At 46.7% G+C, this 27,163-nt stretch overlaps 1 protein-coding gene across 2 annotated transcripts in view; it reads left to right on the top strand.

Moving 5' to 3' along the window:
• Positions 1 to 27,163, top strand: part of VIL1 (villin 1) — a 102,472-nt gene that overhangs the window by 52,233 nt on the left and 23,076 nt on the right. For both annotated transcript variants that reach the window (XM_089662593.1, XM_089662594.1), the window contains exons 8-15: positions 1,457 to 1,535; positions 8,418 to 8,516; positions 16,810 to 16,963; positions 18,526 to 18,626; positions 18,919 to 19,056; positions 20,170 to 20,328; positions 22,600 to 22,779; positions 26,440 to 26,585. In XM_089662593.1, the coding sequence (XP_089518719.1) occupies positions 1,457 to 1,535; positions 8,418 to 8,516; positions 16,810 to 16,963; positions 18,526 to 18,626; positions 18,919 to 19,056; positions 20,170 to 20,328; positions 22,600 to 22,779; positions 26,440 to 26,585 (1,056 nt within the window). The remainder of the gene's footprint in view (positions 1 to 1,456; positions 1,536 to 8,417; positions 8,517 to 16,809; positions 16,964 to 18,525; positions 18,627 to 18,918; positions 19,057 to 20,169; positions 20,329 to 22,599; positions 22,780 to 26,439; positions 26,586 to 27,163) is intronic.

The following is a 27,163-nucleotide window of genomic DNA, read 5'->3' as shown; positions in this document are numbered from 1 at the left end:
AATCGCACCAAAAGTAGTGCATGGACTACTTTAGAAATCGGTGCGGCTCCGACCAAGGTGGAACTGCGCCGATATGACCGCTCTAATTGCAGAAAATAGGGTGCGACTTGGAATATACGATTTGCAAGTCGCATGGCATGCAAATCGTATGCCAAATCGCACCCGATGTGACCGGGGTGTTAGGTCTGGAAAGCTGCAATAAATTACATTTAGATACAATTTATTAACAATTCAATACTTATCAACTTTGTGGTCCTGAACCCCCAAGACATATCATCTGCCCACTTTTAGGGTGGGCACATCCAAATCACACCCACTTTATAGGTTGGTCCCACCCAGACCCTGCCCTTAAATATTTGAGGACTGCCCACTCATGACCCCAATCCCTAATACATTTATGAATCACTGCACATGTGCGCCGTAAGGTTGATCCTGGGACATGGCCAGGAACAGAGTCCTAACATGCAGGACCATCCTAGCAAATCCAATCCAGGACAGATTACATCTATGCAATTCTAGTGAACCAATTTGCTCATCTGGTTACAATGCGGTCACAATGACTTTGCGATGCTGCTACATGGTTCCACACAGGGCCATGGATAAGGGGGTACCACCAGTCCTCCTATACGGGGCCCAGGCCAGCAGGGGGGGGGGGGCCCAGGCAGCTGGGTGAATCAGATGTAGGCAGCGAGGTAGTTCGGCAGGATGGAGGGGGCAGTTACTGGAACCGGTCCCCTGTATGGCTCTCTCTGTAGCAGCTTAAAGCCGGCTTCTTCTCCTCCCCCTCCTGCTGGCTGCAGAGAGAGCTGTACAGGGGATCAGTTCCAGTAATTGTCCCCCCCCCCGTTGTGCTGATCCCCCCTCCCTGCGCGCTATATGTTTCCCTCTGCTGCTCAGGCTCTCCTATGTGTCCCCTGCAATGCTGCCAGCTTACCCACTGTATAGGATCCTTCAGGATGGAGGGTGGAGGAAGGGTCTTGTATATATGTCACATTTACCAGGCCCCTCCTGGTACCAATCACTGTGTTCATTCATAACTGAAGCATAGTAAACTGTGGTTTTTATTTTGATGGGGGGCCCTCTCAGGTTGACTGTATGGGGCCCCGTGGTTTCTAACAGCAGCCCTGGTTCCACATACTGTAGTCCTCTAATACTGTACTTTTCCCCCACAAGCAAAGCTTTGCTTTGAACCTTTCTCACGGCTCTTGTTATGCTGCAGTCTTTTTATTTGGAGGATCCTAAATTTAAATAAAAAAAAAAACTCAAAAGGCATAAAAGATTTTCACTTGTTCAGAAGGAGGAGCCTTTCACCGCGCCGAGGAAGTTCTGTAAGACGGGACTCAAATCTGAACGTTTTCCGGCATTATTGTATAACCAGCCATGACATTCTGTACAAATTATGACTCCAAAGAATTGTAAATGTTTTACTAAAATGTCTGATTTTCTTCATACACAGGGTGTCAGATCAGAACGGAAACCTGATGGTCCAGGAAGTGGCTACTAAGCCTTTGACTAAGGACTTGTTGAACCACAGTGTAAGTCCCGCTGTCCTGTAGAGCAGAGGTCCCCATTCGTTCTAAACAAAGACTTTAGGGGGCCGGGCCATGGCCAGTGGGAGCAGAAAATGTCCTGGTATCAGTGGAAGAAAACATTGTCCCAACTTTGGTATTAGAGGATATATTAGTACCCCATCATTGGTGTCAGTGGGAGGAATAGTGCCCCATCATTGGTGTCAGTGGGAGGAATAGTCCCCCATCATTGGTGTCAGTGGGAGGAATAGTGCCCCATCACTGATGTCTGTGGAGGAATTATCATCCCATTGTTGGCGTCAATGGGAGGACTGGTGCCTCATATAAGTGGGAGGAATAGTGCCCCATCATTGGTATCAGTGGGGGGGAATAGTGCCCCATTGTTGGTGTCAGTGAGGAGGAATAGTGACCCATTGTTGGTATCAGTGGGAGGAATAGTGCCCCATCATTGGTGTCAGTGGGGAGGAATAGTGCCCCATTGTTGGTATCAGTGGGAGGAATAGTGCCCCATCATTGGTGTCAGTGGGAGGAATAGTGCCCCATCATTGGTGTCAGTGGGAGGAATAGTGCCCCATTATTGGTATCAGTGGGAGGAATAGTGCCCCATTATTGGTATCAGTGGGAGGAATAGCGCCCCAACCATTGGTATCAGTGGGAGGAATAGTGCCCCATTATAGGTATCAATGGGGAGGAATAGTGCCGCGTCATTGGTGTCAGTGGGGGGAATAGTGCCCCATTATTGGTATCAGTGGGAGGAATAGTGCCCCATTGTTGGTATCAGTGGGAGGAATAGTGCCCCATCATTAGAATCAGTAGGAGAAATAGTGCCTCATTGTTGGTATCAGTAGGAGGAATAGTGCCTCATCATTAGGTATCAGTGGGAGGAATAGTCCCCCATCATTGGTGTCAGTGGGAGGAATAGTGCCTCATCATTAGGTATCAGTGGGAGGAATAGTGCCCCATCATTGGTGTCAGTGGGAGGAATAGTGCCCCATCATTGGTGTCAGTGGGAAGAATAGTGCCCCATCATTGGTATTAGTGGGAGGAATAGTGCCCCATCATTGGTATTAATGGAAGGGATAGTGTCCCATCATTGGTGTCAGTGGGAGGAATAGTGCCCCATCATTGGTGTCAGTGGGAGGAATAGTGCCCCATCATTGGTGTCAGTGGGAGGAATAGTGCCCCATTGTTAGTGTCAGTGGGAGGAATAATGCCCCATCATTGGTGTCAGTAGGAAGAATAGTGCCCCATCATTGGTGTCAGTAGGTGGAATAGTGCCCAGCTTACCCACCAGCAGCTGCAAGCACTCTATAGGATCCTTCAGGATGGAGGGTGGAGGAAGGGTCTTGTATATATGTCACATTTGCCAGGCCCCTCCTTTCCTGAATGAACACAATGAATGGTCATACCTTCCCATAGACAACCTCCTAAACCTTGTGGACGGCCTTCCCAGAAGAGTTGAAGCTGTTTTAGCTGCAAAGGGCGGGCCCAGGGGTGGACTGACAGCTCATGGGGCCCCTGGGCAATAGGGGATCACGGGGCCCCTGTGTCTTTGCCCACACTCAAAACACACCCAAAAAAGCCTATAAAAGATACCAGGGGCATTTCATTGGGCCCCCTACTGACCCTGGGCCCTCGGGCAGTGCCCGAGTGCTGAAATGATCAGTCTGCTCCTGGGCAGGCCAACTCAATATTGAACCCAACTAAGGCCATTAACCACTTCCCGACTGCCCTATAGCAGAAATACTGGTACAGGGAGGCACGGGTGAGCAAAATCACGTATATATACAGTTGTGTTCAAAATAATAGCAGTCAGACATCACTAACCGGATCAATCACTGTTTTTGGTAGAAATGATATTTCTACATGGCAAATAATTTCCTAGCAGGTGTAGTAGAGTAATAGAAATCCAACAGACCCAACAGTCATGACATGCATGCTGCTGATTCTGTGTCATTGAATCACTCATTGATAGGGGCGTGTTCAAAATAATAGCAGTGTGGAGTTCTATTAGTGAGGTCATTCATTCTTTGAAAAACAGGTGGCAATTATTGCCCTTATTTAAGGAAGGAAGGCAGCAAATGTTGTACATGCTGGTTACAGTGCATTTCTCTCTGAAATTCTGAGGAAAATGGGTAGTTCCAGACATTGTTCAGAAGAACAGCGTACCTTGATTAGAAAGTTGATTGGAGAGGGGAAAACATATAAAGAAGTGCAGAAAATGATTGGCTGCTCAGCGAAAATGATCGCAAATGCTTTAAAATGGCAACCAAAACCTGAAAGACATGGAAGAAAGCGAAAAACTACCATTGGAATGGATAGAATAGCCAAAATGGCGCGGACTCAGCCAACAATCAGCTCCAGGAAGATGAAAGAAGGTGTGACGTTCCCTGTGAGGACTGTTACAATTAGAAGACGCCGATGTGAAGCCAAGCTATCTGCAAGAAGCCCCCGCATAGTCCCACTGTTGGAAAAAAGACGTGTGCTGAAGAGGTTACAATCTGCCAAAGAGCACATTGACTGGCCTAAAGAGAAATGGTGCAACATTTTGTGGACTGATGAAAGTAAGATTGTTCTTTTTGGGTCTAGTGGGCGGAGACAGTTTGTCAGACGACCCCCAAACACTGAATTCAAGCCACAGTACACTGTGAAGACAGTGAAGCATGGTGGTGCAAGCATCATGATATGGGGGTGTCTCTCATACTACGGTGTTGGGCCTATTTATCGCATACCAGGGATCATGGATCAGTTTGAATACATCAGAATACTTGGAGAGGTCATGCTGCCTTATGCTGAAGAGGAAATGCATTTGAAATGGGTGTTCCAACAAGACAACGACCCCAAACACACCAGTAAACGTGCAACATCTTGGTTCCAGACCAACAAGATGGACGTTATGGAGTGGCCAACCCAATCCCCGGATCTTACTCCAATAGAAAACTTGTGGGGTGACATCAAAAATGCCATTTCTGAGGCAAAACCAAGAAATAGAGAAGAACTGTGGAATGTGGTCCAATCATCCTGGGCTGGAATACCTGATCACAGGGGCCAGAAGTTGGGTGACTCCATGCAACACAGATGTACAGCAGTTCTCAGAAACAGTGCGACTACAACCAAATATTCATGAAGTCATTCAAAGGAAAGCAAAATCTTCAAATATTTTTTAGTTTATATAGTGAATGTTTGAGTTTGTAAAGAAGAATACAAACACTGCGATTTTTTTTGAACCGTCTAATATTCACTTTTCTTCAATTTTTTGTAGAGGAACAACACAAATTTGATCTATTTTTCTTCATGTTTTGATTTGAAATAGAATGCGCAGCACAGCCATCCAGAGCAGTGTGCTTACAGAGAGGCACACAGACACCGCCCCCTAGTAAAACACTCCCTCCACATAGTTAACCCTTTGACCGCCCCACATTTTAACCCCTTCCTGCCCCGTGCCATTAGCACAGTGTCAGTGCTTTTTTTTTTAGCACTGCTCACTGTATTGGTGTCATTGGGGGTGTCAGTTAGTCAGTTCCCCCCCAGTGTCAGAATGCCCGCCGCAGTCCCTTTATAAGTCGCTGATCGGCGCCGTTACTAGTTGAAAAACAAATCCCAGTATTTATACCGCCATTTATAAACACTATAATGTTCACGTAAACCTATTCCTTTACACGTATTGGGATTTTTTTTTAGCAAAGACATGTCGCAGAAAACCTTTTTTCCTAAATTTATGACGAAATTTTATTTTTAATTTTTTTACTGAACATGTTTAATAGCAAAAATATTGTTTTTTTTCTCAAAATTGTCAGACTTTTTTCTTTATAGTGCAAAAAATAAAAACCACAGAGACGATCAAATACCACTGAAAGAAAGCTCCATTCGTATTGTACAGGGACATGATTAAAAAAAAAATCGTAAATGCGTTGAAAAACAATTAATCTGAAGGTCAGAAAAAAGTAAAAAAAAAGTGCTATCTGTTCAAAACTCTTTGTAAAGTGCACTTTAAAGGCATAAATACTGTACAGGGACATGATTAACAATGAATTTGTAAATGTATTGAAAACCAATTAATCCGTTCGTATTGCAAAAAAAAATCGTAAATGCATTGAAACCAATTAATCCATTCCGGAGGTCAGAAAAAAGTAAAAAAAAAGTCTTTTATCTGTTCAAAACTTTTTATAAAGTGCACTTTAAAGGCATAAATACTGTACAGGGACATGATTTTAAAAAATAATCGTAAATGCATTGAAACCAATTAACCGCATGCCGCCCAGCCACTGTACATATACGGCGGCAGGGTGGCACTCACAGGCAAAACCACGTTTTAAAACGTGTGTTTTGCAAACAAATAGGGGGCGCGCGCAAGGCGCGCCGCCGCCCTATTTGTCAGGCTGATCACCGCCGCAGATGTCAGTCGCCGGGTCACAGCCGCTCCTTAGCGGCTATCTCCCGGCGATCGGCGGCAAACAGTGACAGACAGCACAGCTGCAGAAATGCCCGCAGCGGAAAAAGAAGAAAAGAATTAGCGCAGGGCAGGCATGACTAGGCCCAGAGTGGGAAGGAAGATGTGTAAGGGTTAATGTTAGCATTAGGGTTGGTAAAGGATAGCTGGGGGATCTGGTTGGTAGAGGAGAGTGTAGGTGGGGTCTCCTGCACTTTAGGGTGGAGTGTTCTGGGGAGGGGCGTCAGTTGGGAGCTGGACGTGGGAAAGAGAGCTTCCCTCCCGCCCGCCCTGTTTGGTGAATGTTGTGTTCCTCCTGGGGGGGGGGTGATTTTGGTTCCTGGGCGGTGGTTGGTCTTTGGAGGCGGTTCTTATCTTGGAGGTACAAAATGGTGTGGGACCCATCGTTGGTATGGTGTGCCCGGGAACATTCCCAGTTAACCGAGGTTTAACTGGAAGGTGGTGGTGCTGCACTGCGGACAGTATGGTTGTCTCCGAGCTGGTTGGTTGCGGCTGGAGGCCTAGTGGAATATGGTTGTCCGCAGGTGCATTTCGGATCGTTTTGGTGGTGCCTTCAAAGACCAACGACAACTCTTTATGTTTTCTGTTATAAGGAATGGTTGATGTGTTTAAACTTGATTGGTTAATAAAAGGCCATGCTGGCCATTTACTCCAAAATTGGTGTTGTGTTTTCTGTAAGTATAGTAAGTAAAGGGGATTGGTATGGAAGGGTAATGGTGGTGTAGTGGGGTCTGGATGAACCTATCTCGGGTGCACTAGTCATGCATTTTGGCAAAAATTTATGACTAAATTTTATTTTTGCATTTTTTTTTACTGGACATGTTTTATAGCAAAAAGTCCAAAATATTGTTTTTTTTTCCTCAAAATTGTCAGCCTTTTTTTTTTATAGCGCAAAAAATAAAAACCGCACAGGCGATCAAATACCACCGAAAGAAAGCTCAATTTGTGGGGAAAAAAAGGATGTAAATTCCATTTATGTACCGTATTGCATGACCGCGCAATTGTCCGTTAAACTAGCACAGCGCTGTATAGCAGAAAAATGGCGTAAATTGCAGTATCTATACCATAGTTTGTAGACGCTATAACTTCCACACAAAGCAATCAATATACACTTATTGGGATTTTTTTTACCAAAAACATGGAGCAGAATGCATTTTGGCCTAAATTTATAACCAACTTTGAGTTTACTATATATTTTTTATAGCTGAAAGTAAAAAATATTGTTTTTCTTCAAAATGTTTGGTCTTTTTTTGTTTATAGCGTGAAAAATAAAAAGCGCACAGGTGATCAAATACCACCGAAAAGAAAGCTCTATTTGTGTGAAAAAAAAGATGTAAATTTCGTTTGGGTTCAGCATTGCACGACCGCGCAATTATCAGTTAAATTAGTGCAGCGCCGAGTAGCAAAAAGAGGCCTGGTCATTAAGGGGGGTAAATCCTCTGGAGCTCAAGTGGTTAATCCGTTCCGGAGGTCAGAAAAAAGTAAAAAAAAGTCTTTTATCTGTTCAAAACTTTTTATAAAGTGCACTTTAAAGGCATAAATACTGTACAGGGACATGATTTAAAAAAAAAATCGTAAATGCATTGAAAAACAATTAATCCGTTCATTTTATGAAAAAAAAACGTAATCCGAGGCATTATTTTCAATGGATTTTCATTCGTAAACCGAAAATTACGTTAACCGAGGCGTTTGTAAACCTAGGTACACCTGTATATATATATATAATAGTTTTTTTGTTTGTTTTTTTTTTTAATCCTGCCCAAAACAATACTGGCCCTGACCTTTGACTCTGATCTTGACCCAAACGTTAACCCTGCCATTGACCTTGATCTAGGTATTTTTTAATTTCAGTATTATATTTCATTATTAATATTTTTTTTTTTTTTACACACTGTTGTTTTTTTTCTCTCTGATACAATCTAGCTCTCTCCTCCATTCAGAGAGAGAAAATACTAGGGCAGGCTTCGCAGTGACTAATCAATGTGATAGCCAATCAGAGGCTATCACAGCAATCAGGTGATCGCACAGCATTCCCGTGCGGATTACAATGCAAATGTCTGTTTGGTGCGATTTGAGTCGTACATTTTGTTTGGCTCAAATTGCATCGCATCCGCACCAAAAAGGGTCAGGACCCTTTTTAAAAATCTGCACCTGAATCGCATGTCATGGGTGTTCTCACCTCTACGATGCGATTTCTGGCCATCGCATCTGTTTCGGGGTGTCGTTAATTTATCGTTGACACCCGCACCAGATCGCATGAACGCAATGCAATTGCAATGCGGTGCGGGAAACGCACAGGCTCCGCAGATTCTCCCGCACCGCATTGGTGTGAACCCGGGCATAATCCTAGTAGACCTTCTGCCGGGGTTTCCACCACTGTAATGAGCTAAAAGTGGGACTGCAATGTGTCATAATGACTTCTGTGTTCTCCTGGGCAGGACTGCTATATCTTGGATCAAGGAGGAATAAAAGTCTTTGTGTGGAAAGGAAAGAACGCTTCAAAAGAGGAAAAATCGCAAGCCATGCCACGTGCCATGGTGAGTACAGCAACTGTGAAAATGTCCGTTATCATCCACCCAATGCTCCCCTTTATAAGTCCTCATTCACACGGGGCGTTTTTACAGCGACTGTTTTTGACGGTTTTTTTCTACAGCCAGTAAACCCCCCAGCATGTTATCCTATGTGTCCATCCCCAGCATGTTATCCTATGTGTCCATCCCCAGCGTGTTATCCTATGTGTCCATCCCCGGCGTGTTATCCTGTGTGTCCATCCCCGGCGTGTTATCCTATGTGTCCATCCCCGGCGTGTTATCCTGTGTGTCCATCCCCGGCGTGTTCTCCTATGTGTCCATCCCCGGCGTGTTATCCTGTGTGTCCATCCCCGGCGTGTTATCCTGTGTGTCCATCCCCGGCGTGTTATCCTGTGTGTCCATCCCCGGCGTGTTATCCTGTGTGTCCATCCCCGGCGTGTTATCCTGTGTGTCCATCCCCGGCTTGTTATCCTGTGTGTCCATCCCCGGCGTGTTATCCTGTGTGTCCATCCCCGGCTTGTTATCCTGTGTGTCCATCCCCGGCGTGTTATCCTGTGTGTCCATCCCCGGCGTGTTATCCTGTGTGTCCATCCCCGGCGTGTTATCCTGTGTGTCCATCCCCGGCGTGTTATCCTGTGTGTCCATCCCCGGCGTGTTATCCTGTGTGTCCATCCCCGGCGTGTTATCCTGTGTGTCCATCCCCGGCGTGTAATCCTATGTGTCCATCCCCGGCGTGTTATCCTATGTGTCCATCCCCGGCGTGTTATCCTATGTGTCCATCCCCGGCGTGTTATCCTATCTGTCCATCCCGGGCGTGTTATCCTATGTGTCCATCCCCGGCGTGTTATCCTATGTGTCCATCCCCGGCATGTTATCCTATGTGTCCATCCCCGGCATGTTATCCTATGTGTCCATCCCCTGCGTGTTATCCTATGTGTCCATGCACACATAGACTGGAATCAATGTTTTTTAGCTGTAAAAACGCTCTAATGCTGCAAACCAGCATTTTTGGAAGTTTTTTTGAGCATAAAAAAATAAATTTTTTTGGTTAAAAACACACAAATGCAGAAAAACACAGCAAAACTCAGCTAAATGATAATGCAAAAAAGCTTAAAAATGCTGAAAAACTTGCCTTTTTAACGTGACTTTACACAGCTAATGCTACCAGCGTTATTAAAACGCCCCCCCCCCCCCCCCCAGTGTGCATGGAGCCTGAGGTCACATCCATTTTTTTATCAGTTTACATCAGTTTTTTCAGCCATTTTTCATCCATCTACATCCATTTGCATCCGCTTACATCCAATTTCCGTTTGGTTACATCCATTTTTATCAGTTTACATCAGTTTTTTCATGCGTTTTTCATCTGTTTTTCTTCCGTTTACATCTGTTTTTTGTCCATTTACATCTGTTTTTCATCCGTTTTTCATCTGTTTTCATACATTTTCATTCAATTGCATCCATTTTTATCAGTTTACATTATTATTATTTCAGGTACTTATATAGCGCCATCAATTTACACAGCACTTTACATATATATTGTATATTCACATCAGTCCCTAACCCTCAAGGGGCCTACAATCTAAGGTCCCTAACTCACATTCATACATACACATACTAGGGACAATTTAGACAGGAGCCAATTCACCTACCAGAATGTCTTCGGAGTGTGGCAGGAAACCGGATTACCCGGAGGAAACCCACTCAGTCACAGGGAGAACATGCAAACTCTTGCAAAAATTGCAATCAATAAATGGATCTGGTGATTTGTAGCTCAGCTGCTGAGGACTTGTCATTTGGAGCTACAGAATCAACAGCTGTGAGGGACCGCCGAGCGGCACCCCTAGCACTCCACTGGTCAGGCGTGCCCAGAGCGCGGAGTCTAAGCCCCAGGGTACTTGTTCACCAGGGCCCCTGATGGTGGGGATGGACTTGTAGTACCCAGAGACCAGGTCGCCACTACTGAGCACACCTGTCAGTGGTAGGGGTGTTCGCCAGGGGCTCCAACCAGGGAGAGCCAGATGTGAGGAGGTCGGGTGACACCGACGGGATGGATGGATGGCTGAGCAAGTGCGAAGTCAGACAGGCCGAGTTGGTAACGTAGAGGACGGTAAGGTACAAGGGAGCAGGCAGAGAATCGTCGGGTCACACGCCAGGTCAGCAACAGGAGGTCAGATCTAATGAGGGGCATCCAGGGAGAGAGGTCAGGCAAAGCAAGGGTCTGGGCAGGAGAAATCAGCAGGTCAAGAACAATCCGGGTCAATAAACTTACAAGGCACAGGTACAGAATCACAGGAAGCAGGTAAGACCAGAAGGCAACGAAATGACAGCTCAGGGACATTTAAATATCCCGCCCTGCGCTGCCATTGGTCCCCAGCGGGCGGCCGCGGCTTCTACTGCACATGCGCGAACTTGAACGCCGCGGCCAGCCCAGACCTAGTGCCCGTGTACAGGGCAGAGCAGTGCGCCTGCGCCGGGACCATCGCGGCCGGCCCAGACCTAGTGCCCGTGTACAGGGCAGAGCAGTGCGCCTGCGCCGGGACCATCGCGGCAGGGATCGAGGGGATCCCTGACATTGCCCCCCCCTACGGGCAACCTCCGGATGCCCACCCGATCTCTCCACCACGGGTGATCACAAAGAAACCTCCGGACAAGTCTAGGTGCATGGACATTATGGGCTGGTTCCCACGAATTGTCCTCAGGGCCGTAGCCCTTCCACTTGATGAGAAATTGGGTCTGGCTCCCCCTTCGTCGGCACTTCAGGATTGCCTCCACCTCGAATTCTTCTTCCTCTTCAACCATTACGGCCTCCGGGGGCCTGGATTCCCGTTCCGGGAAGGCATCAGGGACCACCGGCTTCAACAGGGACACGTGGAAGACAGGGTGGATCTTGAGTGTCTCAGGGAGAACAAGTTCATAGGCCACTTCATTGACCATCCGTTTGATGCAAAAAGGTCCTATAAATTTAGGTCCCAACTTTTTTGACGGGCAGAGCATCTTCAAGTTCGATGTAGCCAGCCAAACCTTCTCTCCGGGCCGCAACACCAGATCCCCTCTTCGCTTCCTATTAAAAGCCCTCTTGTAGTCTTCTTGGGCTTGACGGATGGCTTCCTGTAGTTTTTTATTGTTTGAAGTGAAAAAGGTTTGTGCATCCTGTGTCGCTGGAATAGGGCATTCCGGGACTAAATCCGGGAGGAAGACAGGATGAAACCCATAGTTGGAGAAGAACGGGGACTGCCCTGTTGCTGAATGGCAAGCGTTGTTGTACGCGAATTCCGCCAAAGGGAGAAGTGGCACCCAGTCGTCCTGAGAGAATGATGTGTAGCATCGCAGATATTGCTCTAGGGTCTGATTGGTCCTTTCGGTCTGACCATTGGTCTGAGGGTGAAATGCCGAAGAAAGGGATAGCTTGATATCCAGGGCTTTGCACAATGCCCTCCAAAATCTCGAGGTAAACTGCACCCCTCGGTCCGAGACGATGTCTTCGGGAACCCCATGCAGTCTAACGACCTCTCGAATAAAAACTTGCGCCGTCTCGGCTGCTGATGGAGTCTTCCGTAAAGGAATGAAATGGGCCATCTTGGATAAGCGGTCCACGACCACGAGAATTGCTGTGTGGTCCAGTGAAGGTGGAAGCTCGACTATAAAGTCCATAGAGATTTTCTGCCAGGGCCGTTCAGGGATGGGTAATGGACGTAGCAGGCCCCACGCCTTATTTCTTGAAGGCTTGTTCCGCTGGCAGATGGCACAGGAGCCCACGTAACTTTTACAATCCTTGGCCATGTCCGGCCACCAGAAGGAACGTCGGAGACGTTCCAGGGTCTTGACCGGGCCAAAATGTCCTGCCATCGGGTGGTCATGGCAATGTCCCAAGACTAAGGTTCGGGCATCCTCCGGCACCACAATCCGGTCCTCCCTCCATAGGAGTCCCCCCTTGTTCTGGAGGGGCGCCCCATCGGAGGTAGACATCGCTGTGGACGCTCTCAGGATCTCGGAGCGAAGGTTCGTCTGGAGGGCCAAGAAGTTTCCCGCAGGCAGAATAGTGTCAGGTACTGGGATCTCCTTGGCGTCCTCGTACATACGTGACAACGTGTCTGGCTTCGTGTTTTTTGAACCCGGCCTGTATGTGATGTGGAACTGGAACCTCGAGAAAAACAATGCCCATCTTGCTTGTCGTGGGCGCAGACGTTTGGCCGTCCTCAGATATTCCAGGTTCTTGTGGTCCGTGAATATCAGGATGGGATGTGAGGCACCTTCCAGCAGGTACCTCCATTCTTCTAATGCGGTCTTGATAGCCAGTAGTTCTCGATCCCCAATGTCGTAGTTCCTCTCCGCAGGGGTAAGTTTCCGTGAGAAGAACGCTACTGGGTGAAGTAATTCCTTGGCGGCCTTTCGCTGGGAAAGGATGGAGCCAACCGCATTTTCTGACGCATCTACTTCTAAGATGTAGGGCAGGGAGGCGTCGGGATGACCCAGAATAGGTGCCGAGGTAAATAACTTCTTTAGTGCTTTAAAAGCTTCCTGTGCCTCTAGCGTCCATCTGAATCGCGTCCCAAGCTTGGTTAACTGAGTGATGGGGGAGACCAGACCCGAGAAGTTCTTGATGAACTTCCGGTAGAAGTTTGCGAACCCGATAAAACGTTGGACGCTTTTCCTGTCCGTGGGTTCAGGCCAATCTAGGATCGCAGAGACCTTCTGAGGGTCCATTGCGACCCCCGTGGTGGAGATAATCAGACCCAGAAATGTAACGCTAGCCTGTTCAAAGCAACATTTCTCTGCTTTAGCGTACAACCCGTGCTGCCGCAACCGCCCCAACACCTTTGTTACATGTACCCTGTGCTCCCCCAGGGAGGATAAGAAAATCAAAATGTCGTCTAAGTAGACGATGACAAAGATGTCCAGGAAGTCCCTAAAGATGTCGTTTACAAAGTGCTGGAAGGTGGCCGGCGCATTGCACAACCCGAAAGGCATGACCAGGTATTCGAAATGGCCGAAACGGGTGCGGAAGGCCGTTTTCCACTCATCCCCCTCCCTTATGCGAACCAAGTTGTAGGCTCCCCTTAAGTCCAGCTTGGTAAATACTACTGCAGCTTTTAAGCTCTGGAATAATTCTGGTACCAGTGGTAGTGGGTAACGATTTTTAATTGTGACCCTATTCAGCTCCCTATAGTCAATACATGGCCTCAAAGTCTTGTCCTTCTTTTCTACAAAGAAGATCCCTGCACCTGCTGGGGAAGTGGAGGACGGATGAATCCCTTCCGGAGGCTGTCCTCAATATAATCCTTCAGGGCCCCTAATTCTAGCTCAGAAAGGGGAAAAATTCGCCCAAAGGGAATTTCAGAACCGGGTAACAGATCAATAGGACAGTCATATGGGCAGTGGGGGGGTAGAGTATCTGCTCCCCGTTCACTGAACACATCAAGAAACTTATGATAGGCTGCAGGAATCACTTGTTTTAGGCTGGCATCCCCTTCAGAGCACAGGAGGACCTGGGGGACCTCCGGGCCCGAAGTTCGGCACAGTTCCCGACAGTATGGGGAAGGGAACGAGACAACCCCAGTTTCCCAGTCAATTTGGGGGTTATGGGCCCGCAACCATGGGAGCCCCAGAATGACTGGGAAAAGGGGTGATGCAATAGCATCCAGGCGGAGGAGTTCCCGGTGCTGACCGGCAATGGAAGTCACAATGGAAGGGGTCTCCTGGTTAACCACCCCTGACTTTATCCGGGACCCATCAGCCAAAAAGATGTGAAACCCCTTCTCCTTTGGACGGAGGGGGATACCCTGCTGGTGAGCAAAATTGATATCCACAAAACAGCTGCATGCCCCCGAATCAACTATGGCCGTCACCTCCACGGTCCTTTCTGAAAGCTGAAAGGAGAGGGGGACAACTAAGTATTGGGACGGATTCATATTGCCAATAGATAAAGAAGATGAGGTGAACTTACTCAGTTTCTGCGGGCAGGAACGTACCATGTGACCGGCTTCACCGCAGTAGAGACACAGATTCTGGGAGCGTCTGCGCTGGCGTTCCTCTGGCGGTAGTTTAGGCCGTGCCAGGCCTAGCTGCATGGGTTCGGGAGCATCTTCAGACGGCAGGTTCTGGATGTTTGGCCTAGTATGTTGACTGGATCCTTGGAATGACCCCCAGGTATTTCCGCGACCCTGACCAGACCTCTCCAATCTGCGCTCCCGTAGCCTACGGTCAATTTTAATGGTGAGTGCAATCAAGTCCTCTAATGTCTCGGGCACCTCTACCCGGGCGAGCTCGTCTTTCAGAGCCTCAGATAGGCCCATACAGAACTGGTGCACAAGTGCGAACTCGTTCCAGCGAGTGTCTCCCATCCAGCGCCTAAAGTCAGAGGCGTATTCCTCAGCCGCTCGCCGACCTTGTCGGAGTGCGTATAATGTGGCCTCGGCCGAGGCCGCCCGTTGTGGGTCATCGTATAAGATGGCCATAGCGTTAAAGAAGTTGTCAACCGTAACCAGATGGGGATCATTATTTCCCCTTAGTCGGTGGGCCCAGTCTTGGGGTTCACCCTGCAACAGGGAGAAAACAAACCCCACTTTCACCGATTCTGTCAAAAAGGTCCGTGGTTGCAGTTCAAAGTAAAGCAGACAGGAGTCACGGAATGACCGAAAGCGTGTGCGATCCCCGTGGAAGCGCTCGGGTAAGGGTACTCGGGGTTCCGCCATAGGGAGTGATGCGGAAGGCCCAGGAGCCGGCTCGTGGGCTGCTGCGACCGGAGGTGCAGGAGCCGGGGCCTGTGAAACAGGAGCAGATATGGTGCAGGCCTGAAACCGATTCTCAATCTGCAAACATCTGTCCTGCAAAGAGTTTACTGCTTGCGTCAGGGTAGCCAGGTGCCTGCAAACCTCCTCCATCGGGGAGGGTCCTCCTCGAGGCTCAGTCATGGCCTTCTGGTACTGTGAGGGACCGCCGAGCGGCACGCCTAGCACTCCACTGGTCAGGCGTGCCCAGAGCGCGGAGTCTAAGCCCCAGGGTACTTGTTCACCAGGGCCCCTGATGGTGGGGATGGACTTGTAGTACCCCGAGACCAGGTCGCCACTACTGAGCACACCTGTCAGTGGTAGGGGTGTTCGCCAGGGGCTCCAACCAGGGAGAGCCAGATGTGAGGAGGTCGGGTGACCCCGATGGGATGGATGGATGGATGGCTGAGCAAGTGCGAAGTCAGACAGGCCGAGTTGGTAACGTAGAGGACGGTAAGGTACAAGGGAGCAGGCAGAGAATCGTCGGGTCACACGCCAGGTCAGCAACAGGAGGTTAGATCTAATGAGGGGCATCCAGGGAGAGAGGTCAGGCAAAGCAAGGGTCTGGGCAGGAGAAATCAGCAGGTCAAGAACAATCCGGTCAATAAACTTACAAGGCACAGGTACAGAATCACAGGAAGCAGGTAAGACCAGAAGGCAACGAAATGACAGCTCAGGGACATTTAAATATCCCACCCTGCGCTGCCATTGGTGCCCAGCGGGCGGCCGCGGCTTCTACTGCGCATGCGCGAACTCGAACGCCGCGGCCGGCCCGGACCTAGTGCCCGTGTACAGGGCGGAGCAGTGCGCCTGCGCCGGGACCATCGCGGCAGGGATCGAGGGGATCCCTGACACCAGCTTATCCAATGTGCCTACTGATGACCACGGCACATCACTGATCTGTAGCTCCATAGAGATGCATGGTAGCCAGCTAAGGCAGCTACTCTATAGCCAACTAAAAAGCTCTACAGAAATGTTCCAGAGATGCAGTATATGTACCTACTACAAATCCCTGCTACAAAGTTGTTGGTCTGCCATGACTTTTGGTATGCTGGTAGGCCAACTATCTAATAATTACAAGAATAGGATAGCAGATTTTGGAAAGTTTTCAATAAATATTGAAAAACACCAACTGACCTTGATGGTGAAGACCTTTTAAGGCAGTACTACCAAGGTTGGTTGAATATGTTACTGTCTGAAGCAGGGGCGGACTGACAACTCATGGTGCCCCCGGGCAATAGGGGATCATGGGGCCCCTGTGTCCTCCCCATACTCAAACCACACCCAAACAAAGCCATCTCAAACCACACCCAAACAAATGAAAGGTACCAGTGCCATCTCATGGGGCCCCCTATTGACCCTAGGCCCTCGGGCAAAACATGGAAAGAGTCCACTCTTACAGTAAAAATTGACACATTTCAGCCGTATAGGCCTTGGTCATAATCTGTTGATGGCCGTCATCCGTAGACAATTCTATTTTCCTTCTAAAACATCGAAATCAACAGAGAAGGCAATGTTTGTTTTCTTCACAGAATTATATTAAAGCTAAGAACTACCCCAATTCCACCAATGTGGAGGTCGAAAACGACGGTTCTGAATCTGCTGTGTTTAAGCAGCTCTTCCAAAAGTGGCCTACAAAGGACGAGACTGTGGGTGTGGGGAAGACGCATACTGTTGGTAAAGTAGGTAAGTGGAACATCAATTGGATGCAAACTTAATGGACGTCTGTAGGGTAAGCTGAGAGCAGATATTGATCACTTAACATTCTCTGGAAACATAGTGACGTCACCTCCAGGCCCCAACCTACGCGTTTAATCACTTGATGTCCTCTGGGAACGTGGTGACATCACCTCCAGGCCCCACCCTACATGTTTAATCACTTGATGTCCTCTGGTAACATGGTGACTTCATTTCCAGGCCCCACCCTACGCGTTTAATCACTTGACGTCCTCTGGGAACGTGGTTACATCACCTCTAGGCCTCACCCTATGCGTTTAATCACTTGAAGTCCTCTGGGAACGTGGTGACGTCACCTCCAGGTCCCACCTTACACGTTTAATCACTTGACGTCCTCTGGGAATGTGGTGACTTCACCTCCAGGCCCCACCCTACCCATTTAATCACTTGATGTCTTCTGGGAACGTGGTGACTTCACCTCTAGGCTTCACCCTATGCTTTTAATCACTTGACGTCCTCTGGGAATGTGGTGATTTCATCTCCAGACCCCACCCTACCAGTTTAATCACTTGACGTCCTCTGGGAATGTGGTGACTTCACCTCTAGGCTCCACCCTATGCTTTTAATAACTTGATGTCTTCTGGGAACGTGGTGACCTCCCCTCCAGTCCCCACCCTACCCGTTTAATCACTTGACGTCCTCTGGGAATGTGGTGACTTCACCTCTAGGCTCCACCCTATGCTTTTAATCACTTGACGTCTTCTGGGAACGTGGTGACCTCACCTCCAGGCTCCAACCTACACGTTTAATCACTTGATGTCCTCTGGGAATGTGGTGACGTCACTCCCAGGCCCCACCGTACGCTTTTAATCACTTGACATCCTCTGGGAATGTGATGATTTCACCTCCAGGCCCCACCCTACGCGTTTAATCACTTAACGTCCTCTGGGAACATAGTGGCATCAACTCCAGGTCACACCCTACGCCTTTAATCACTTGACGTCCTCTGGGAACATGGTGACGTCACCTCCAGACCCCGCCCTACATGTTTAATCGCTTGGTGTCCTCTGGGAACGTGGTGACTTCACTTCCAGGCCCCACCCTATGCGTTTAATCACTTGACATCCTCTGGGAACATGGTGAGGTCACCTCCAGGCCCCGCCCTATGCGTTTCGTCACTTGACGTCCTCTGGGTGTGGAAGGACATGGTTGCGAGGTGGTTGTGGTTGGAATTTATGAATCGTATGGGGTTGTTATATTATATATTTTGCACATTGATTGTATGCACTTTAAAAGGACACTATTGGAGGTTATATAACGTGGTTTTGAGGTTGCACTTTTTTGCACATTGCACTTTTATATCTGGGGAGCATACCATATAGAATGCTGGGTTTTGGTTTTAGTGCAGGTAGCACTGTTCGATATTTATTATTTTTGAATGTTTGATGGTTACGCCATTAAGAACAGCAGCTGCCGTGAGTGATTAGATCAGTTTTGATGTACTTTATTGCCCGTGGTGCAGTCCTTAATAATATATTTATAACCCCATATTAAACTGTATGTTCATTTAGCCAAAGTGGAGCAAGTGAAGTTTGACGCCACGCTCATGCACGCCAAACCAGAGGTAGCCGCGCATCACAAAATGGTTGATGACGGATCGGGAGAGGCGGAGGTGAGAATACATTTTTTGCCAATGAATATCAAGTAGAGAACATCTGTATCTATTTTCCATATTGCTACCAATGTTGTCTGTATGCAATATTAAGACAAAAATGTGTTTTGCAATGTAACCAATCGGATGGCGGCTTCCATTTTACAACTTATACTAGAAATTTGACAGCTGCGATCCGACCGATGTACAACAACCACAGTTGATGACGTTGTTTTCGCAATGCTCGTATTTTGCTCCTGTGCAAACAGAAGTCTTTACTTTGGCCTTGACATTCTGGGTTCTGACCCCACAGGTCTGGAGAATTGAGAATTTGGAACTGGTACCAGTAGAGAAGCAATGGTTGGGACATTTCTACGGCGGAGACTGTTACCTCATTCTGTACAAGTACCTCGTCAATATCAAGTACCACTACATCCTCTACATGTGGCAGGTGAGCCGAGGGAGGACCTCAAATTCCTGGTAGACACAGATGAAGCTTAAGCCGGCCATAGATGGATCAAAATTCAGCCAGTTCAGCAGGAAGCGCCTGCATTTCGATCCATCTATAGGTAGGCTAGTTGAATACCCACAAGGAAGAAAAATATATTTGAAATATATTTTTAAAATATTCCTCCCAAATATATTGACGTGTTTGAAATGCTACAATTTTGGCCATATTCAATATAGTTCAATAAATATATATATATATATATATATATATATATATATATATATATATATATATATATATATATATATCATGTTGAAATGCATTTTTTATATATTGCAAAATATATGAAAAATATTTTTTAAAATATATTTTTAAATATATTCAGATTTTTTTTAACATATAAAAAAGTCATTTTAACATATATTTTTATGCATATTTGTAAATTCCAAAAATGGAGATTTGTATTTTTAAAGACATATAGTATATCTGAAATGTATTTTTAAATATATTTCTCATACATTTTGTATTAAAAAAGCATTTCAACATGCAGTATATATATATATATATATATATATATATATATATATGACTTTTTTATATGTTAAAAATAGTCTGAAGAATATATTTAAAAAAAATATATTTTTGAAAATATTTTTTATATATTTAGCAATATATAAATAAACACACTTCAACATGCAGTATATATATATATGACTTTTTTATATGTTAAAAATAATCTTAAGAATATATTTAAAAAAAAACTATACGTTTGAAAATATTTTTCATATATTTAGCAATATATAAATAAACGCATTTCAACATGCAGTGTATATGTATGTGAATATATATATATATATATATATATATATATATGTATTTATTTATTGAAATAAATGTATTAAATACTATATACACTTTACTATATAAAAGACATACAGTATATTTGAAATGTATTTTTTGTAATAAAAAAACGCATTTCAACATGCAGTATATATATATATATATGTAAAGTGCTATATATAGGTTTCTAAAATAAATAAATAACATGTAGTGTTCCCTTCGGTACGTTGGGATCAGCAGTTACCCGCCATGTTTTCTACATACCTTTCACAGGGGCGCCACGCCAGTCAAGATGAAATTGCCGCATCAGCCTATCAGGCGGTGGCCCTGGACCAGCAATATGGAGGGGAGCCCGTACAAGTCCGTGTATCTATGGGCAAAGAACCCCCGCACCTTATGGCTATATTTAAAGGGAAGATGGTGGTGTACGAGGTAAGAGACATCCTGGGAAATGAAGTAAAACACTCTTCACGCTTCTGATGCGGCAAATAGCAATGTGTTTGTCTTAGAGTGTAAACGTACAACCCAAACGCACACGTTCCTGCGTTAAAAATGGCGGTGTGTATAAGTGGGTGCTGCAGCGACCATCGGCAGGAAACGCACAGAGTCAGCAAGGGAGAATGTCACCAGCACATCGAGGATCACCAATACGGGTCCAAATGTTTTAGTGAACGATCACATAGTTACAGCAAGGCAACGTTTCGGAGTCTCACAGAACCCCTTCATCAGGCATATGACGTCACATAGGTCACATAGGTCACATGCCTGATGAAGGGGTCCTGCGAGACTCTGAAACGTTGCCTTGCTGTAACTATGCGATCGTTCATTAATACTTTTGGACCCATTTTGGTGATCCTCGGTGTGCTGGTGACATTCTCCCTGTCTTATCAGAATGTTACATTAAATGAGTAACTGTATGATTGGAACTCCAGGAAACAGCTAAATTTGCAGTTGGAAAAAATCAGTTGCTGATATACCCAAAAAAGATTGGTAATTCTGTACACCTAAGCAGGGACGTCCCTAGGGTTGGTGTCACACGGTGTGATAACACTTGGTGACACCCCCTCCGACAATCCCCGCAGAATGGATTGGATCTTCTGATTGAGCATAATGGATCGGAGTCTGATCCATTATGCTCCCCAAAAGAAAAAAAAACTGCTGTAACTGATTATAAAATGTTAGCTGGAGTTTGGCTTCAATTTGTTAGTGTATCTAAATCGGCTAGTCCATCGAACACTCCCCTCCTCCCAGACTGACAATGCTTCTGTCCAAAGGTGTCCCCCTGTGCTCCTTCATCCAGAGTGGAGGCACTCTACATAGTTATATAGTCTGGCTGAAAAAAGACAAAAGTCCATCCAGTTCAACCATAGAAAAAAAAAGTGATAATCCTACACCCACAGTTGATCCAGAAGAAGGCAAAAAAAACCCATCAAAGCATGATCTAATTTGTTCTTGCTGGGAAAAAATTCCTTCCTGATCCCCCGAGAGGCAATCAGATATTCCCTGGATCAACTATAATTCCACACTAATACAGGAGGAGTGTTACTGGCCAGATCACCAGGTGAAAACAGAGGGGAAAAAAGCCTAAAAAAGAAAACTAATGCAGCTATCACATCTAATGGTTGGTATGCTGCAATATATGACATTTTTGGTTTGGGGTTTAGTACGGCTGTAGACTGTCAGTTTAGCCATTTACCTGGAGTTCTGCTTTTATTAAATACAGGATGAAAAAGTATCTTTTGGGCAGCACAGTGGCTAAATGGTTAGCAGTACTAGGGGTTGTTGGTTCAAATCCCAACCACGGCACCACCTGCCTGGAGTTTGCATGTTCTCCCTGTGCCTGTGTGGGCTTCCTCCACGTACTCCAGTTTCCTCCCACACTCCAAAGACATGCTGGTAGGTTAATTGGCTCCTGTCTACATTGTCCCTAGTATGTGTATGCAGGGCTTTCTTTCTGCCGGAACGCGGCGGTACTGCGTTCCGCCACCTTTTTCTTCTTGTCCCCGCTCACCGACTGCCTCTGCAGAGCTGACAAGCTATGCAGAGCAGCGAAAGTGACAGGTGCCGGACGCGGCTTGTTTATGTCATGCTTGCGCGTGCCCGGCACCTGTCACTGCCGCTGCTCACAGCCGGTGAGCGGGGACATGCACGCTTCACCCCCCCCCCTCTACCGCCAGCGTGTAAACATCGGGGGCGCGCGGCCACCCCCATAGGAAAGGTGTATCTTAGTACACCCGGCGGTGCGCGCTGACGTCATCACGCCCTCTGCTCGTCGATCCTACCATAGCGCGGATCGTCAGCATCAGGTAAGGAGCGGCGATACAATTTTTCTCGCTTTTCTTGCTAATGTGGGGGGGGGGGCAGTGTTACTCGCTATTCTTACTAATGTGGGGGGGGGGGGCGGTGTTAATTCCATACATTTACTTTTATAGCCCCTCCCAAATTTTACTTGCATTCCTGTTCTCTAAAGGGGTGGTCCTAGGGTTTGATGGGGGCGTGGCCAGGTTTGGGTGGGGGAGTTCCACCACCTTTCCTCTGAGAAAAAAAGCCCTGTGTGTATGTATGAATGTGAGTTAGGGACCTTGGATTGTACACCCCTTGAGGGTTAGGGACTGATGTGAATGTACAATATATATGTAAAGTGCTGCGTAAATTGACGGCGCTATATAAGTACCTGAAATAAATAATGTTTTCCTCCCCCAGGGTGGCACCTCCCGTGCAGACAGCAATGAGACTCCCGCTGAGATCAGGCTGTTTCATGTACATGGAACCAATGAGTACAACACCAAGGCTTTTGAAGTGCCAGTGCGGGCCTCATCCCTCAACTCTAATGATGTGTTTGTGCTGAGGACAAAGGGAGCCTGTTATATCTGGTGCGGAAAGGTAAGAAAAGCAACCTGGAAGGCTCTCCTGGCTAGATCCTCCTGTTCCTGGTAGGGCCAATCATATCTGTTAGGTCCAAGGGTGAACACCAGGCTACAAGACATCTAATGGTCTGCCTCGAGGTGTTTTAGCATTTTTTGTATATATTTTCTTTATTATATTAAAGATTTAAAACATTCATTTATTTGTAAACATTTTTATATTTTTTTGCCAGGTAAACACGAGATACTCTTTATAAAGAAGCTGTGTACCTATCTATTCCTAGCTGCTGTGTTCAAAAAATGCCAGTTCTAGCATAGCTTAAAGTTAGAAAAGTGAACTACTCCCCTCCCATCCTGCTCTGGTTAGATGTGGATTCAGTTACCCTCGGTTCACATCTATGCGGCTGTGCGGGCCGTGTTTTGCATGGGCACGAGAGCCCATTCATTTGAATGGACTCCCGTGCCCGTGACATGCAGGGAAGAAGTCCCTGCACTTCTTTGGAAAACGCAACCTGCACGGGAACCGAGGTTCTCAGTACTGTTGCGTTTTCCAGTGCGGGCGTCGTACCATTAGAACTAATGTCACCCGTCCACGGGTCCACATTTCTCTGTGTGGGTGGTGCAGCTGCACAGATTTTCGCAGCGGCACCACCCACACAGATGTGAAGCTAGGATTAGAGAGAGTCTGAAATCCCCTCCATGGACACAGGTGTATACAATCAAGCCCCTAGACATGCAGACTGCTTCTACAAACATTGGTGAAAGAATGGGTCGCTCTCAGGAGCTCAGTGACTCCAAGCGTGGTCCCGTGATAGGTGGCCACCTGTGCAATAAGTCCATCTGTGACATTTCCTGGCTACTAAATATTCCACGCTCAACTGTTAGTGGGATTATACCAAAGTAGAAGCAACTGGGAACAACAGCAACTCAGCCACCAAGTGGTAGGCCACGTCACATGACAGAGCGGGGTCAGCGCATGCTGATGCGCACAGTGCGCAGAAGTCACCAACTGTCTGCAGAGTCAATAGCTAAAGACCTCCAAACTTGGTGTGGCCTTCAGATGAACACAACAACAGTGCATAGAGAGCTTCATGGAATGGGTTTCCATGGCTGAGCAGCTGCATCCAAGCCTTCCATCACCAAGTGCAATGCAAAGCTGTGGTATAAAGCACGCCACCACTGGACTTTATAGCAGTGGAGACGTGTTCTCTGGAGTGACTAATTACACTTCTCTGGCAATCTGATGGATGTGACTGGGTTTGGCGGTACCCAGGAGAATGATACTTGCCTGACTGCATTGTACCAAGTGTAAAGTTTGGTGGAGGGAGGATTATGGTGTGGGGATGTTTTTCAGGTGTTGGGCTTGGCCCCCTAGTTCCAGTGAAGCGAACTCTTAAGGCGTCAGCATACCAAGACATTTTGGACAATTTTATGCTCCCAACTTTGTGGGAAGAGTTTGGGGATGGCCCCTTCCTGTTCCAACATGAAGGCCCACCAGTGCACAAAGCAAGGTCCATAAAGACATGGAGGAGCCAGTTTGGGGTGGAGGAACTTGACTGTCCTGCACAGAGTCCTGACCCCAACCCCATAGAACACCTTTGGGATGAATTAGAGTGGAGACTGTGAGCCAGGCCTCCTCCCCCGACATCAGTGCCTGACCTGACAAATGTGCTTCTGGAAGAATGGTCCAACCTTCCCACAGACACCCTCCTAAACCTTGTGGACGGCCTTCCCAGAAGAGTTGAAGCTGTTATAGCTGCAAAGGGCGGGGCCAACTCAATATTGAACCCTACGGACTAAGACTGGGGGGCCATTAAAGTTCGTGTGCATGGAAAGGCAGACAAACCAATACTTTTGGCAATACAGTGTGTATATATATATAATCCAGATATACCTAACCCTAAACCTGCCCCCACCACTATTCTAAGCCTATTTTATTTACCCTGTAAAAGGAAAGATGTCTAGACTTACTTATTCTTAAGTCGCTCCAGTCTGGGCACATGATCAGGTCCCAGTACTGGCTTCAGTGTAGAGGAGGGACAGCAATTCCGGGAAGGCCCCCAACAACGGGAAGGCGCCCCGTCCGAGTGCCTGTCCCCCCTGCTCTGCTGTCATTTGCTACAGCACAAGCTAATCAGCGGATCCCGACCAATGATTTATGGTCAGGACCTGCTGACTGGCTTAGTGAATGACGGAAGAGAGCCCTGTGAACACAATACAGGGCTGTCTAATGACTGCTGTTTTTTTTTTCTCCCTGCAAAGCAGGTACTAAAAACCGGCACATTGCTTAGTAAAATCATCACTCAGTACATACACTAAACATTGGTAGGCACACAGTTAACCCCTTGATTGGCCCTAAATGCAAACCCCTTCCCAACCAGTGTCATTAGTACAGAGATAATGTATATAATTAGCACTGTTCACTGTATCAGTTCCCTTAAAGTGTCAGTTAGTGTCAGATTGCCCACCGCACTATCACAGTCCCACTATAAGTCACTGATCACCACCATTACTAGTATAAAAAAAAAAAAAATTCCAGTATATATACCATTGTTTGTAGACGCTATAACTTTCACACAAACCAATGAATATACACTTACTGGGATTTTTTTTCCACCAAAGACATGTAGCAGAATATATTTTGGCCTAAATTTATGAAGAAATATGATTTTTTAAAAATATTTGAATAGGATATGTTTTACAATATAGCAGAAAATAAAAAATATAGTTTTTTTACAGACTTTTTTTGTTGATATAATAAAAAATAAAAAACCCAGTGGTGATCAAATATTACCAAAAGGTGATAAAAATCTTCCGGAGTGTAAGTGGTTACAATCTGCAGCACTGTACCTGCGGGCAATGGTGTATTTAGGTTTTGTGCTAACCTAGGAAACACAAAAACCGTATGCCCACATGGAAACCGACCAACACAACCCCCCCTTCCCCCACCCGCGGAAAGAGAATCACATTGACCAACAACGAGCCTTCCACTACCCCTCCAGCAATAGAGAGACACTCATCTTCACAGCTCTGGACATCCCCGGGAGCGAGAGCCAGGCTCTACATACACCATCAAACAGGCTGCAGCCTCTCTTGGATCCCACCTGGTTTCCATGGTGCACATGTCCCTTCTTTCATCCCTTCTTCTAGGGGGAGGTGCTGCTCCCCCTGAAAAATGCCGCCCTAGGCAAGTGCCTTGTTTGCCTTGTGGTAAATACACCCCTGCCTGCGGGGTACTGCTCTGTAGGGGGAGGTTGGAAAGCCACCTCCCCCACTGCTGTTCACTTTGCTGCCTTCATTGAGCTCCCGCGTAAGAGCTCGGCTGTGACATGAATGACTTTCTCAACCAGGATGCCCTGGCACCCCAGTTTTTGAAAGGCTGAGCTAGACTGTAGGAGCAGAGGAATGCAAGATTCCAGGCAGCAGATGTCAGCACCATCAGGAGGCAGGCTGCAAGTAGTGTAGTAGTGTGATATATATATATATATATATATATATATATATATATATATAAAACAAATCAAAAACAAAAAATGAACTGTTCAAAAATAATAACCCAAAACCTGACTTATGAACCCATGTTACCTGTAATCTTTTACAACTGTACTTGATGTCCTGTCAATCAGAGATTCGTATGACTGAAGGCACCAAATTCGAATGCATGTTTTATCTCTTGCAGGGCTGCAGTGGTGATGAGAGAGCCATGGCCAAGAACGTTGCTGACCTGATCTCCAGGGGTGAGAAGGTGGTTGTGGCTGAAGGCCAGGAACCATCTGAGTTCTGGTTGGCTCTGGGAGGCAAATCTCAGTATGCTAACAACAAGAGGTAAATATGTGACCCCCTGGCTAGTGTATGAAGCATAAAAAAGCTGGTAAACATAAACCATATTCTACTGTATATCAGGGTTTCTCAACCTCGGTTCCTCCAGAGGTTGCTAAGGGTTCCTCAAGCAATGAGCAATTTCTGCCTCTCAGATAAGTTCCCACTGACACCATAGACCATTTAGCTATGTATAAGAAGGGAATTATTCCCAATGACCACAAGTGTAAGGATCATTCTTCCCAATGACCACAAGTGTGAGGATCATTCTTCCCAATGACCACAAGTGTGAGGATCATTCTTCCCAATGACCACAAGTGTAAGGATCATTCTTCCCAATGACCACAAGTGTAAGGAGCATTCTTCCCAATGACCACAAGTGGAAGGAGCATTCTTCCCAATGACCACAAGTGTGAGGAACATTCTTCCCAATGACCACAAGTGGAAGGAGCATTCTTCCCAATGACCACAAGTGTGAGGATCATTCTTCCCAATGACCACAAGTGTGAGGATCATTCTTCCCAATGACCACAAGTGTAAGGAGCATTCTTCCCAATGACCACAAGTGTAAGGAGCATTCTTCC

This window comes from Staurois parvus, unplaced genomic scaffold (genome assembly GCF_062004578.1).
Source record: "Staurois parvus isolate SC_StPar_1 unplaced genomic scaffold, SC_StPar_1.0 ptg001495l, whole genome shotgun sequence".
In the NCBI taxonomy this organism is placed as follows: Eukaryota; Metazoa; Chordata; class Amphibia; order Anura; family Ranidae; genus Staurois; species Staurois parvus.
The sequence above is the reverse complement of the archived record's forward strand: the minus strand, read 5'-3'. Positions and strand labels throughout refer to the sequence as shown.